The sequence below is a fragment of the Myxine glutinosa genome, chromosome 1, assembly GCF_964187855.1.
Source record: "Myxine glutinosa chromosome 1, kmMyxGlut1.1, whole genome shotgun sequence".
NCBI lineage: Eukaryota > Metazoa > Chordata > Myxini > Myxiniformes > Myxinidae > Myxine > Myxine glutinosa.
The window spans coordinates 246,548,207-246,561,043 of record NC_136261.1 but is presented as its reverse complement, the minus strand read 5'-3'; the positions used below and the strand labels follow the sequence as shown (position 1 = coordinate 246,561,043).

General features: G+C 48.0%; 1 protein-coding gene across 3 annotated transcripts in view; it reads right to left on the bottom strand.

Annotated features, from left to right (window-relative positions):
• Positions 1-325: 325 nt before the first annotated feature.
• LOC137435905 (potassium channel subfamily K member 1-like) overlaps positions 326-12,837 on the bottom strand; it is a 45,302-nt gene continuing 32,790 nt past the window's right edge. For all 3 annotated transcript variants that reach the window (XM_068129779.2, XM_068129778.2, XM_068129780.2), the window contains one exon: positions 326-1,248. In XM_068129779.2, the coding sequence (XP_067985880.2) occupies positions 1,031-1,248 (218 nt within the window). In that variant the 3' untranslated portion in view covers positions 326-1,030. The remainder of the gene's footprint in view (positions 1,249-12,837) is intronic.

Sequence of the window (12,837 nt, the reverse complement as noted above, 5' to 3'; positions counted from 1 at the left end):
TTCTTCCTCGTCACACACCCAACCTGTCCACCAAGTTTTGTCTAAATCCGTCCATAACTTTTTGAGATATCCTTCTATATGTTGGTTTTGGCCCCATCTCACAATGGTGAAGAATCAATTAAATATTATACTATCCGGATCGGAATCCAGACCTTCACGAAAATCTCAATTCTTCCTGGTCACACACCCAACCTGTCCACCACGTTTCATCCGAATGCACCATTAACTTTGAGATATCTGTTCACGGACAAACAGACAGGGATGAAAACATAACCTCCATCCACCTAGTGGCAGAGGTAAAATTTGGGGGGGAAAAAAAAGAAAAAAGGAAGAAAACCTTTTATTCACAGCAAACGAGAAAATCCAGCAACACACCCAAATAAGAGGGGAAAGGGAGGTTGGTGGTGGGGGGAGGGGGGTGACATTTCTCATAGCTTTAGAAATTAGCACAAGTGGTGTATTATGCTCCTTTTACCAATACAAATTATAGACATGCTGTTAAAATCATCATGGCATGGCACCACCTGATGCCACAAAGATTGTTCGTTCACTAGTAAAGATGTTTTGAACTCTATTGCTCAATAGCCATGATGATGATAGTATTATAAATAATAAATAATAATAGGCTTTAATTCTGAGAGAGCCAAGGTGCATGTATGGCAAATTGAGAAATGTTGAGGCTACAACCAATCCTGGACTGATCACTCCATCTGAGCAACAGGAAATATTTTAAGACAGCTTGGCCTAAATGTTTTTCAAACCACCTCATCCTGGATCACTCGTGAAAAAGAAAAGGGAGCCAAAAACATAACTATTATCATTTAAATCCAGTTATTCAAGTAGATAAGCATTGGAATGCCTCTCCCAAACGAAATAATAAATTAAAAAAATAAAAAACTTTGAACAGAGTTTTTTTTTTTTTGGTTTGTACTTTACATACTTCTTAGTTATTGAAAATACAATTTTGCCTTCAAAATTCCTTCAAGAAAGCCTCAAGCATCAACAACCGCTGCTTGTTTTTAGATTGAGATCATCTTCCATCTATTGTGGCTGTGCTTTGGTAGATGGAAGCTGAAGCATCAGAGCCTTTACAACTGGTTGGAGTCCTGCTTGAGGTAAGGATGGGCCTTTCCTCCTCACTCAGAAGCATTTTGGGCATGAAGAATGCAGCAATGCGTTGTGCAAAGTGAAGCCTCGAAGAGATTTCCAGAATGAAGATCATGGTTGCGACACCAAGCAATAGGTAAACTGCAATGCACAGAGAACAAACACTTTTACTCTATGTATTTGGGTAACGGAATGGACCCGTTATAAGCAACAACCTTGTCCAATGAATAAAAACAAGGGTCCAAAATAGTCAGAATTTTGCAGAAGGAAATCCTGTGTAAAATTTTCAAGTCTCAAATTATATGATAAAAAGCAAAGAAATGATTAAATTGTCCAATTTTGACCACCATTCAAGTAATACAAAGAAATATTGTAGATCAGTTGGGTAGTTCCATTTCCCCACCCCCTGTACCAATTCAAGGGTCAGTGGACATTATGCATAAATCACATGCAGAAAAGAGATATTAGCAGATCATGTACCGGGACATGCGGCGACGATTTCGTTTCTCGCTCTGCTTCGGGATTTCACGGCAAACGGTCGGGGTTTATAGCGCTCCTGCGTGAGGGGGATTCATTGACGAGCATGTGAACATTTTGTAGCGCTCTTGCGCCAGGGACATTGGAAGTCTGGACAATCGGGAGGACGGGCGTGGCTGAGTCAACGAGGGTGCGCAAGGCCTTTTTCCCGCCAAGGCCAGTGCCGTGTCTGCATTGCACGCTCGAGGCCTGGACAACTCCTGACGAGGTTCAAGAGCAGCTCGGAGCTAAGTGCCCACAAAAATAACAAGCATTTATTTTCACCTTTATTTTTCCCTTTGTGTGTATTCAAGTCTGTATGGGGATGTCCCATTTAAGAATCTTATTTTGCTGTGTTTTGTTCTGTTACCGGCGTTTTCTTGAATAAAGCTGGTATTTTTGTACATTTTAATTCCGTGTCGGCTTTTGTTAATTGTCACAGGTGTGAAGACGGCCGGTGGACCCGTGAAGGTAAGTGCTCATGGCTGTTCCCTCCTCCACTCTTACCCCCAAGCGTATAACGAAGGTCCGCCATTGGATTGAGCACCTTGGAGTTAAAGCTCATTTGGTCATCCGTGTCACCCTGCGGTGTGCACTACAGGGTAGACACACAACAATATATTCAAGCAGCGAACCTTATTTATTGCATTAGGTTTCAGAATTGTATTGATAATTCTGATTTTGCCTTGATCTCCCGTTGGAGCCCAATTGGGGAGCATATTAGCACTGCACTGGTAGTTATAAACCAGGAAGGATCCTAATGAGCCAATGCTGTCAAACCATATATGACACACAATTTAGAATTTTACTGCAATAAACTGAAGATCTATTTCTATACAAAATAAACCATGGAATCTTCAACATTTATAAATGTACCCCAGAAAAGAAAACTTGTTTAAAATGTGTACAGAACTGCATGCTCTGTGATGCAACACGCTCTGCTAGCTCCATACAATACAGCATATTTAAATCAAATGCACTTAAAAAATCTAAATAATATGCTTAAAGCAAAATGGCCTCAAAATAGAATGATGCACAAACAGATTTCCTTTCAAGAAAAAAAAAATCCATTTGGAACCGAGGAATTCAAACTTTGGTGTGATGTGACAGTACCACCAAATAATGACCAAACTGCCATGAACCCCTCAAAATATGGCATGGACCATGGGATGGTCAAACAAAGCAGTAGAATAAAATGCAGGAGAATCGATAAGCTCCCGACGAACTACCTACGTTCCAGGTGAGCTAAAAAAAAACAAACAGGACTGCACATTAAAGCAAAGCAGGGAGAGTTGGAAGAGAACAGCTGAATGAACTAGTGCTTCAAACACCACTCAGCCGAATGATGTTTATAAAAAAATATAAATATAACCACCTTTAGAGGCCATTTTTCCCCGCAAAGCAGGGGTTGGCCTTTTTCGGGAACCGTGGTTGTTGTTGTTTTTTGGTCCCCTTTTTGAAGCAATGTTTTACGGCCGGATGCCCTTCCTGACGCCAACCCTTTTTGCCGCTTTTAACGACAAACAGGGAATTACCAGTGAACTGGTACTCAATTTTTGTACATTCGATGTTTGTAATATCGAATTAGACAACTCACCCTCTTCATTTTATAACCTTCCACAATTGAAGAGGAACGTTGCCAAATTACTTCTGTTCTCACTCTCACACTTTCCTTGTAGATAGCCAACATATAGAAGGGCCTGTGAAGGTTAAACTCGAAGAAAAAGGTCTGGCCAAGAAACTTTTCGTATTATTATAGGGTCTTGGTTTAATGCCAACCCACCAACATTTTTCCATAACACTTTTTAATTGAATTAGTAAATTGTTTTCGATAACTGCAAGTGAATTAAAAGCCATTCAATATCACAGATTTGTGAATTTCACCTCATAGTTGAATACAAATATTTGACATACTTCCATATATAGAAAATATTCCTCAAACTCTGACATGATTGTAGTGGGGCGGCTTAGCCCAAATATTCAAAAGAATTGTGCATTTTGTGATACAAGCACCAAATTTGGCACAAATGTACATTAATATGTTGCGAACATTTTCAGATATTGGGCCACTTGAAATTCCGTAATTTTTTTTTTCAAATTTTTTCAAATTTCGTAATTTCAAATTTTTCGGGTGACACCGTCACAATTTCGGTCTTCGAGGCCGGCCGATAGGCAAAGTGTGACCGGAAGGGACGTGGTTCTCCTGACCACGTGGCCCTCGATCTGGGAAGCGAGAGGCGTTCCATTAGTGGACGCGCCCCTCACGCCCGACTTTTGGGCGGCCCCGGCAGGCCGTTTGTTTTGACGTTCCGTGACAGGCCCCGCACCCCCACCTCCGGGCCGACCGGAAGCTTGTGCTGAGTACATCATACCTGAACAACTCAGTGAGGCAGAACACAGCAGTGCACACCAGGGTGACCCCTTCAGTGCATAAACCAATTAACCTGTCCACTGCAGGGCATATAGAAATGGTTATTTTCTGCATATAATAATAATATAAGTTCAGTTCTATATAACAATTTCTGTTATCACCACTACCACTACAACTACCACTACTACAAGCTTTGTCTGGAATTTTGTGGACTAACAGACAAACAGACATACAGACAAGCTGGGATCAAAACATTACCTCCTTCCACCATTGAGTGTAGAGGTAAACATCATGGAAATTATATCATGCCCTAGATTTAATTCATGCTTACCCGTGTATTTGCTTCACTGGTTCACAAGGTCTTTTGCATACATGTAATTCAGACTCTCGTCTTCATTGCTGACCACACAATGTTTGCAACATATTAATGTACATTTGTGCCAAATTTGGTGCTTGTATCACAAAATGCACAATTCTTTTGAATATTTGGGCTAAGCCGCCCCACTATATCGGCCGGCCTCGAAGACCGAAATTGTGACGGTGTCACCCGAAAAATTTGAAATTACGAAATTTGAAAAAATTTGAAAAAAAAAATTACGGAATTTCAAGTGGCCCAATATCTGAAAATGTTCGCAACATATTAATGTACATTTGTGCCAAATTTGGTGCTTGTATCACAAAATGCACAACAGGTTTGCTATGCTGCTACACTATTGTACATCAACTGCTAAGTCTTTATCCTTCTCCCTTCAAAAGTAAAATAATGAAGAAAAGTAAAAAAATCAAAATCATTAACCCCGTCAGATGAATGGATCATTAAACCTGAATCATTGAACAGTAATGTGATAATCCAAATATAAACGTATAAACAGGGTGAGTCAAAGGTTAAAAGCCCAGAAATATAGGAAAACTAGAGCAATGCGACTGTCGCCAATATGCCTCTGCGTAGTCCCTGCCCATGATCATGGGTAGATGCCCTCGCTCGATGTCCTAAAAATAAACAAGTTTGATTTAAATCCCTTCAGCTGTTTTAAAGTATCACATTTTCTCCAGCCATGACAGGTTTCACATCGATCAGTGAAGCAGTTTCAGAGAAGGGATTTTTTCTAAAATATCGGATTTCAAGCTAATATGGCTGCCATACCACATGACATATGGCCTTAAAAAATGTATACTCTGCATATGTATGGGTAGGAGATCACGTTTGTGAAGTTTTGTGTTGATCAGATAGGTTCGTTTTTCTATCCAAGATGGCTGCCAAATTACATGACGTATGATGTCATCATTTTCAAACTGTATGCAGCAATGGTGTTAGATGACATTTCTAAAGTTTCACATCGATAGGGTAAGCGGTTTCTGGGATATAATTATTTAATATTTTCCTTCAATCCAATATGGCTGCCACACCATGTGACCGATGGCATTTTCGTGATCAACTTTTAATCAACATGCCTAGTCGATGACACATGTAAAGTTGAGTCGATCGCTTTGGTGGTTTGGGAGAAGATGTTTTTTATGTGGCAAGTTTCAATTTTTTCCATTCAGCGGTTTCTGAGAAATACATTTTTTAATTATTTGTATTTAATCCAAGATATCTGCCATACCACGTGACCAATGATGTCACAATTATCATAGCATTCTACATGGATGTTGCTCCTACCATGAAAGTTTCGTCTCAATCAGACATGTGGGTGCTGAGAATAACGGGGTTTAGCCCATCCAGGACTGAAAGACAGCCCGAAAAGATAATGCCTCCGGCCACCTTCGGGGGTGGAGGCATAAAAAAGGGAAAACTATTTCCCATTTTCCACCAATTCAGCATTTATCTTCACTTACAATGCAATTACCAGAAAACTCAAAGTAAACATCACAGATTTTGATATTTTAACAACCATGACGATATACAGTACTGGGCCAAAGTCTTAGGCCACCTTGAAAATAAACATTTTTAGTCACTGGCATATTTTGATAAAAGGTTTTATAATGATCATGTTTTACTAAGGAAACAAAAGCTAATTGCATTTTACACCATTTGATGTTCCCCAAACTCTGCCATGAGAACCAGCTTTTCATGCAAAACAGTAGATATCCATTTTGGAATGCTTTCCTGAAATTTCTGGAGAAATTCCATTGGGAGGTTGTTCCATGCATTCTGAAATGTATCCCACAATTCATCTTTGGATTTTGGTTTTTCATTTTCTTCCTGTCAAATAATGCCCGACAGCATATATGATGTTACGGTCAAGACTTTGGGTGGCCATTGTAATAGCTGTAGAGTTCCTGATTCTGCTTTTCTTTGTGAGTGTGTGAGTGTGTGAGTGATCGTTTTAAGGCCATTTTCCCCGCTAGAGCGAGGGTCAGCCTTGCGGGCCCCATGACAATCATGGTTCCCTGTTTGAGGCAATGTTTTTATGGCCGGATGCCCTTCCTGACGCCAACCCTTAGTCGCCTCTTACGATGCGCAGGGATACGGTGTACCTATTCTAAACCGGGGTACACACCGGGATTGAACATATTGAACACATTGAACACCGGGATTGATATTTTGTAAATAGGTTTTATTTCCACTTGCAGTATGTTTGGGATTATTGTCGTGCAGGAAAACAAAGTCGTCGCCAATCGGCCTCCTTCCTGATGGGATACCATGGTGGATTAGGAACAGCTCGTCCTCGTCAGCATGTTTTTTTTTGTTTTTGTATACAAAGACCGAGGCTTGTTTAAGAGCTACCAAATCAAACACATTACCACAAAAAACACAAAAAACATAAACGGACACGTAAAACAACAAAGGGAGGGGGGAAACAAGATGGGGAGTGAGAGGGAAGCAAAAAAGCACAACAATAGAGAACAGGGACATCGGGCGATCTGTTCGATGGGAGAGGGCTGGGGGGTTGGGGGGGAGGGAGTGGAGGGGTACAAGGTACAAAACAAATTGACACTACAAGGAATTTCAGGAATGAAGTCGGGGATTGAAAGATGTGGATTTGGGGTGTATTAACGGGGGTACAAAATATCAAGGTTTTGGATGGGAGAAGATAAGAGATGGTGGTGAACAGCTGTTTTAAAGACCTGGAGGGAGGAGTGGGATTGAAGAGAGTGAGGGAGTTTGTTCCAGAGGCAGGAAACAAAGAGGCATTAATTAGTGGAGGTGAGCAGTGCTTCTGGATTTAGGCAGTTTCATTAAGAGGGTGTTGCTTGTGGACCGCGTGAATTCAGCAGATACTTGGGGGGGGGGGGGGGTGGGGAGTGATAGGAGGTAGAGCACGGAGAGTGCAGGGGATGCGGGACCTGAAATGAGGCGCAAGAAGACAGACTAGAACCCTGTCAACAATGGCGAAGTGATAGCCCCATAGACTAAACGTCATCACTAGAGATTCCAATGATCTGGAAGATCTTGGTTTCCACAGCATAAAGCTGAGCAAGATGTGAGGTAGGGGGAGCCAGCCCAGAGAGGGGAGTAGTACTCCATAAAGCTGCGGCCAAAAGACTTGTACGTGGATAGTAGCTCAGGTATGCAATGGGAGGATTACGATGAGAATGCCCAGTCGGAATCTTTGGAGGCTTTTGGAAGCAAACTTTGAAATGTGGCTTGCCCAAGAGAGATCATGGCTGAGAGCAAGACCCAATAGTTTTTGTGACAACCTCTGAAACAGTTGTTGAGAAAGTAGATGGGAGGGTTTGCAGAACGGTCCTTTCAGAGAGAGAGAGAGAGAGAGAGAGAGGGAGAGAGAGAGAGAGAGAGAGAGAGAGAGAGAGAGAGAGAGAGAGAGAGAGAGAGTGGGATTTGTCAGGATTAAAAGACGTATTCCAAGTGTTTGACCAGTTTGTGATTTTGTCGAGGTCTGAGGAGAATGAAAAGGCTGCTGCCTGTCAGAAGGATAAGGGATGACACGGTAGAGTAGAGTCATCAGCAAAGAGATAAAGCAGATTTTCCAGAGTCAGTGAGATCATTGATGAAGATTAGGAATAGGATGGGGTCTAGATCACCGTCTTGGGAGTACTCCAGCCTAAACAGCAAGAAGAAAGGGTTCCATTACGAGCCACATGTTGGCAATCTATTCCCCTCAGGAAACTGCAAACAAGAAACGTTTCTAACATTAACTCCAACACTATAAAAAACAATCATTGATCACAAATGCGAATGAACAAGTAAATGGCTCAAATCTAATCCTAATGTGTACACGTGTATACAATTGTTGGACCTCTTAAACTGACAAACCAAATAAGAGAAAAGTGCAGAAGGTAATGTTCTCAACTCCAAGCCTCTTCTGCATTTAACCTACTGACCCCAAAATAATGTTAATCTGACTATCACATCTGAAATAGTGTGGAAATTCAAAAACCCTTGTAAAGGCAAAGAATAGGCCTTTGGAGCAACCTACATTTCATTTTTAATGGTGTAGCCCATGTAATGGGTAATGGGGCAAAGCCGACGAGAACAGAGTTTGTCCATATGTGTGTATGTATGTATGTATGTATGTATGTATGTATGTATGTATGTCCCCTCAAACGTATACCAATCAGAGCTGAGGATATGGTCATATGAGAGGGTGATGTGATTACGTCTGATGTCATTACGGCGTACAACGGCTGACTCCACACTCCGGCATTTTGATTCCGGAGTTCAGGCCGAACATATCGTCGAACCTGTCATATATTACAATTGCCATGCTCTACCTCAACGTTTTTCATTCAGTGGGAAACACAAACAAACTGATTGTTAAAATGACCATTAAATATCGAAAGCATTGGCGTTATGGCTCTTCCAACAAAACGGTACGTATAGACCTTAGGCTTTATGCCTCACCTTCAGGCCACTTCGGACAAATTAAGCCCACGTTTCTTAATGCAGTAGTGTATCGTTTCAGAAGTATAGTTTTCATAATAATAAACATAATAATAATAATAATAGTAAATATGACCATAACACTTTAATCCCAATGTCGTGAATACAAAGTTAATGGTGTGGGAGCTGTGCTCGCACGATAAAATCGGACAAAATGGATGACGCCAGGAATTAGGTTTCTCTGAGCTATTTATTCCCAGCTCACTCAAACGACTCCAAAGCACTGAATCAGCCCATCGAACGGGCGGCAATATATATCAGAAACTCAACACACAAAAGCCACGCCTCTCAGGCGGGGCGTGGTATGCAAATAGATAAGCCACGCCTCTCAACGGGGCATGGTATGCAAGGCAAGCGTTCGCCCGGTAAAGACAAGTCTCAACACGCCCGGGCGAGTCCGGACACGTGACCGCTCGCCGGTTGCGTCATCGGCCGGTGCAGGGTAATTGTGTCATGCTACCGGTAACCGCTACACGCGCCCCCCCAGAATTAACATGCACCGGGAGAGTCAGTTTGAGGGGGGTCTTGATGACCCAGCCGAAACGACCCCTGACGATTCGTGTGGGGGTGGTATGTGGCGGGGCGGTGGATGGTCGGGCGGGGGGCCTGGTTGACGGGGGACGGCCCCAACGTGGAGGAAGGGCCAACCGTGGAGGTTGGTCGAGGTCCAAATGGGCCAGCTTGAGGCGGTCCACGGAGATGCGGTCTGCCTTGCCGCCGATGTCGATGGTGAACGACTTGTGGTCCCTCTTCAGGACCCGGAAAGGTCCATCGTACGGCGGCCGGAGCGGTCCCCGGTGTGCATCGTGCCGGATAAAAACGTCCTCCGCAATGCGAAGTGCTGGGGGGACGTGGGGTTGGGGGCAGCTGTGGTGGGACGTGGGCACGGGGGCAAATCTCCTGGCGGCCTCCTGGAGGACCGAGCGTTGGCGAGCCGCGGACCAGGGGCCGGTGGCGTCAGGGATGAATTCGCCCGGCACGCGCAGTGGCTGGCCGTAGACCAGCTCGGCGGTGGAAGCCTGGAGGTCCTCTTTAGGGGCCGTTCGGAGGCCCAATAGGACCCACGGGAGCCTGTCGGCCCAACCGTCGTCCTGGAGGCTGGCCCTGAGAGCGGCCTTCATCGAGCGGTGGAACCGCTTGCACAAGCCGTTGGCTTGGGGGTGGTAGGCCGTGGTGTGGTGAAGCTTGACCCCCAAGGCCTGGGCGACCGCGCCCCAAAGCTCGGAGGTGAATTGCGGGCCTCTATCGGAGGAGATGTCCGAGGGGGCGCCGAAACGGGCAATCCAGGTGCCAATGAAGGCCTGCGCCACGTCGGCGGATGTTGTCGATGCCAGCGGTATGGCCTCTGGCCACCTGGTGGTCCTGTCCACCATTGTGAGGAGGTGGGTGAAGCCCCGCGAGGCGGGAAGGGGTCCCACCAGGTCCACATTGACATGGTCGAAGTGCCACGCGGGCACGTCGAATGGTGCCAATGGGGCCTGGGTGTGCCGGTGAACCTTCGCGCGCTGGCAGGCGACACAGGCATTGGCCCAGTCGGACGTCTTTACGGCGCCCGTGCCAGACGAATTTCGCTGCCACGAGCTTCTGTGATGCTTTCCGGCCCGGGTGGGAAAGGCCGTGGAGGGCGTCAAAAATGTGCCGCCGCCATGCGGTGGGCACGATGGGGCGAGGTTGGCCCAGGGAGACGTCGCACAGGAGAACTGTGCCTGTGTCCTCGAAGGGGATGTCGGCCAACCGCAGGCCTGTGTCCGCTGTCCGGAGGGCTTGCACCATGGGGTCGGCGCTCTGGTCGGCCGCCATGCGGGCGAAGTCCACACCCAGGTGGACGGCGTTCGTGCCGGACCGGGAGAGGCAATCGGCCACAGCGTTGTCCTTGCCCGCGACGTGCCGGATGTCCGTCGTAAATTCGGACACGGCGGAGAGGTGGCGCTGCTGGCGGGCCGACCACGGCTTCGTAAGCTTGGCCATGGTGAAGACCAGGGGTTTGTGGTCCACAAACGCCGTGAACGGGCGGCCCTCCAAAAGATGGCGGAAGTGGCGAACAGCCAGGTAAAGGCCGAGGAGCTCGCGGTCGAAAGCGCTATACTTGCGCTAGTTAGGGCGAAGCTGCCGGAAAAAGGCCAGAGGTTGCCAAGCTCAGTTCACCCACTGTTCATGCACCGCGCCCACCGCGTAGTCGGAAGCGTCCGTGGTGAGGGCGATGGGTGCGTCGAGCGTCGGGTGCGCCAGCATGGTAGCGTTGGCGAGGGCCAGCTTAATGCCCGTGAATGCCACGTCCATCTCTGTGGTCCAGGCGATGACGTGCTTGGCCGGCTTGCCCCGGAGGGCTTCGTACAGGGGGCGCATGAGTTGGGCGGCACGAGGCACGAACAGGTGGTAGAAATTTACCATCCCCAAAAATTCCTGTAGGGCCTTGATGGAGCGAGGGTGCTGGAAACTTGCGACTGCCTCCACCTTGGTAGGCAGCGGGACGGCCCCGCGCTTCGTGATGCGGTTCCCCAGGAAGTCGACGGCCGTTACGCCAAGCTGGCATTTCGCCGGGTTGATGATGCCGTGCTGGCCGAGGCGCTCAAAAAGCGTGCGCAGGTGGACGAGGTGCTCCGCCCGGGAAGTGCTGGCGATGAGAATGTCATCCAGGTAAACGAACAGAAAGGGGAGATCGCGCAGCACACTGTCCATCAGCCGCTGGAAGGCCTGGGCCACGTTCTTAAGGCCAAACGGCATTGGAGGAACTCGAAGAGGCCAAAAGGTGTAATTACAGCTGTCTTCGGAACGTCGGCCGGCCGGACAGGTACCTGGTGATAGCCCCGAATGAGGGTGACCTTGGAGAAGATCACCCGCCCCGCCAAACGGGTGGAAAAGTCCTGTATGTGTGGTATCGGGTAGCGGTCGGGGGTGGTGGCGTCGTTGAGGCGGCGGTAATCACCGCATGGTCTCCATCCGCCACCCGGTTTGGGCACGATGTGCAGGGGCGAGGCCCGCGCGCTATTCGAGCGCCGTACAATTCCCAATCGCTCCAGCGCGTCGAATTCCACCTTCGCTACGGCGAGTTTGGCCGGGTCGAGGCGGCGAGCCCTGGCGTAGACCGGTGGACCTGTGGTCGGGATGTGGTGTTCGATGCCGTGCTTGACGGCGACGGCCGAAAACGTCGGCTGCGTGAGGGCGGGAAACTCGGCGAGTAGGCGGGTGAAATCGTCCACGGCCGGGAGCGCGCAGGCTGGCTTGGTCGGAGCGGAGCCGCTCAATGAGCAAGCGAGCGAGCTGAAGGTCTCCGCATTGATGAGCCGACGCCGTTTGACGTCGACCAAAAGCCCATGCGCGCAAAGAAAATCTGCACCCAGCAAGGCCATGGGCACGTTCGCCGTGATGAAGTCCCACCTGAAGCGCTGGCCCCCCCAGCAGAATGCGACGCTGCGCGAACCGAAGGTGTGGATGGAGGAGCCGTTTGCGGCGACCAAAGCGGGGTCGCAAAGTGCGGCCTGTTTGTCCTCCACCGAGGCGGGTATCACGCTCGGCTGAGCGCCGGTGTCACACAAAAAACGCCGCCCGGACTCCGTGTCCATGATAAACAGAAGGCTGCCTGAATGGCCGACGCTCATGGCAGGCAGCGAGCGCCGGCCTGGTCATTTCCCGACCCGCCGAAAGTGCACGGTGGGCGGCACGTTCTGGCCTTCTGCCTGAACCTGGCGTGGTAATAGCACATGGTCCACTCTGGTGGAGGATCCGGCGGTCGCGTCGGGTTAGGTCGACGGGGCGTCGCGGCGGCCGCTGCTGCCAGTGGCGCTGACTCGGCCGGTGGAGGCGCCGTTCATGGCGTGGGCGTTGCCTCGGTCGGCCCAGGGTCCCAGGCGGCCGCTCTGACGTGTCGCCTGGCCGAGCAAAATTTATCGGCCTCCTTGGCCAGGGCGCGAGGGTCCGTGATGGGCGAATTAGCCAAAGCTAACCGTACCTGCCCGGGTAGCCGCTGGAGGAACAGCTCGCGGAAGAGGAAGTCTGG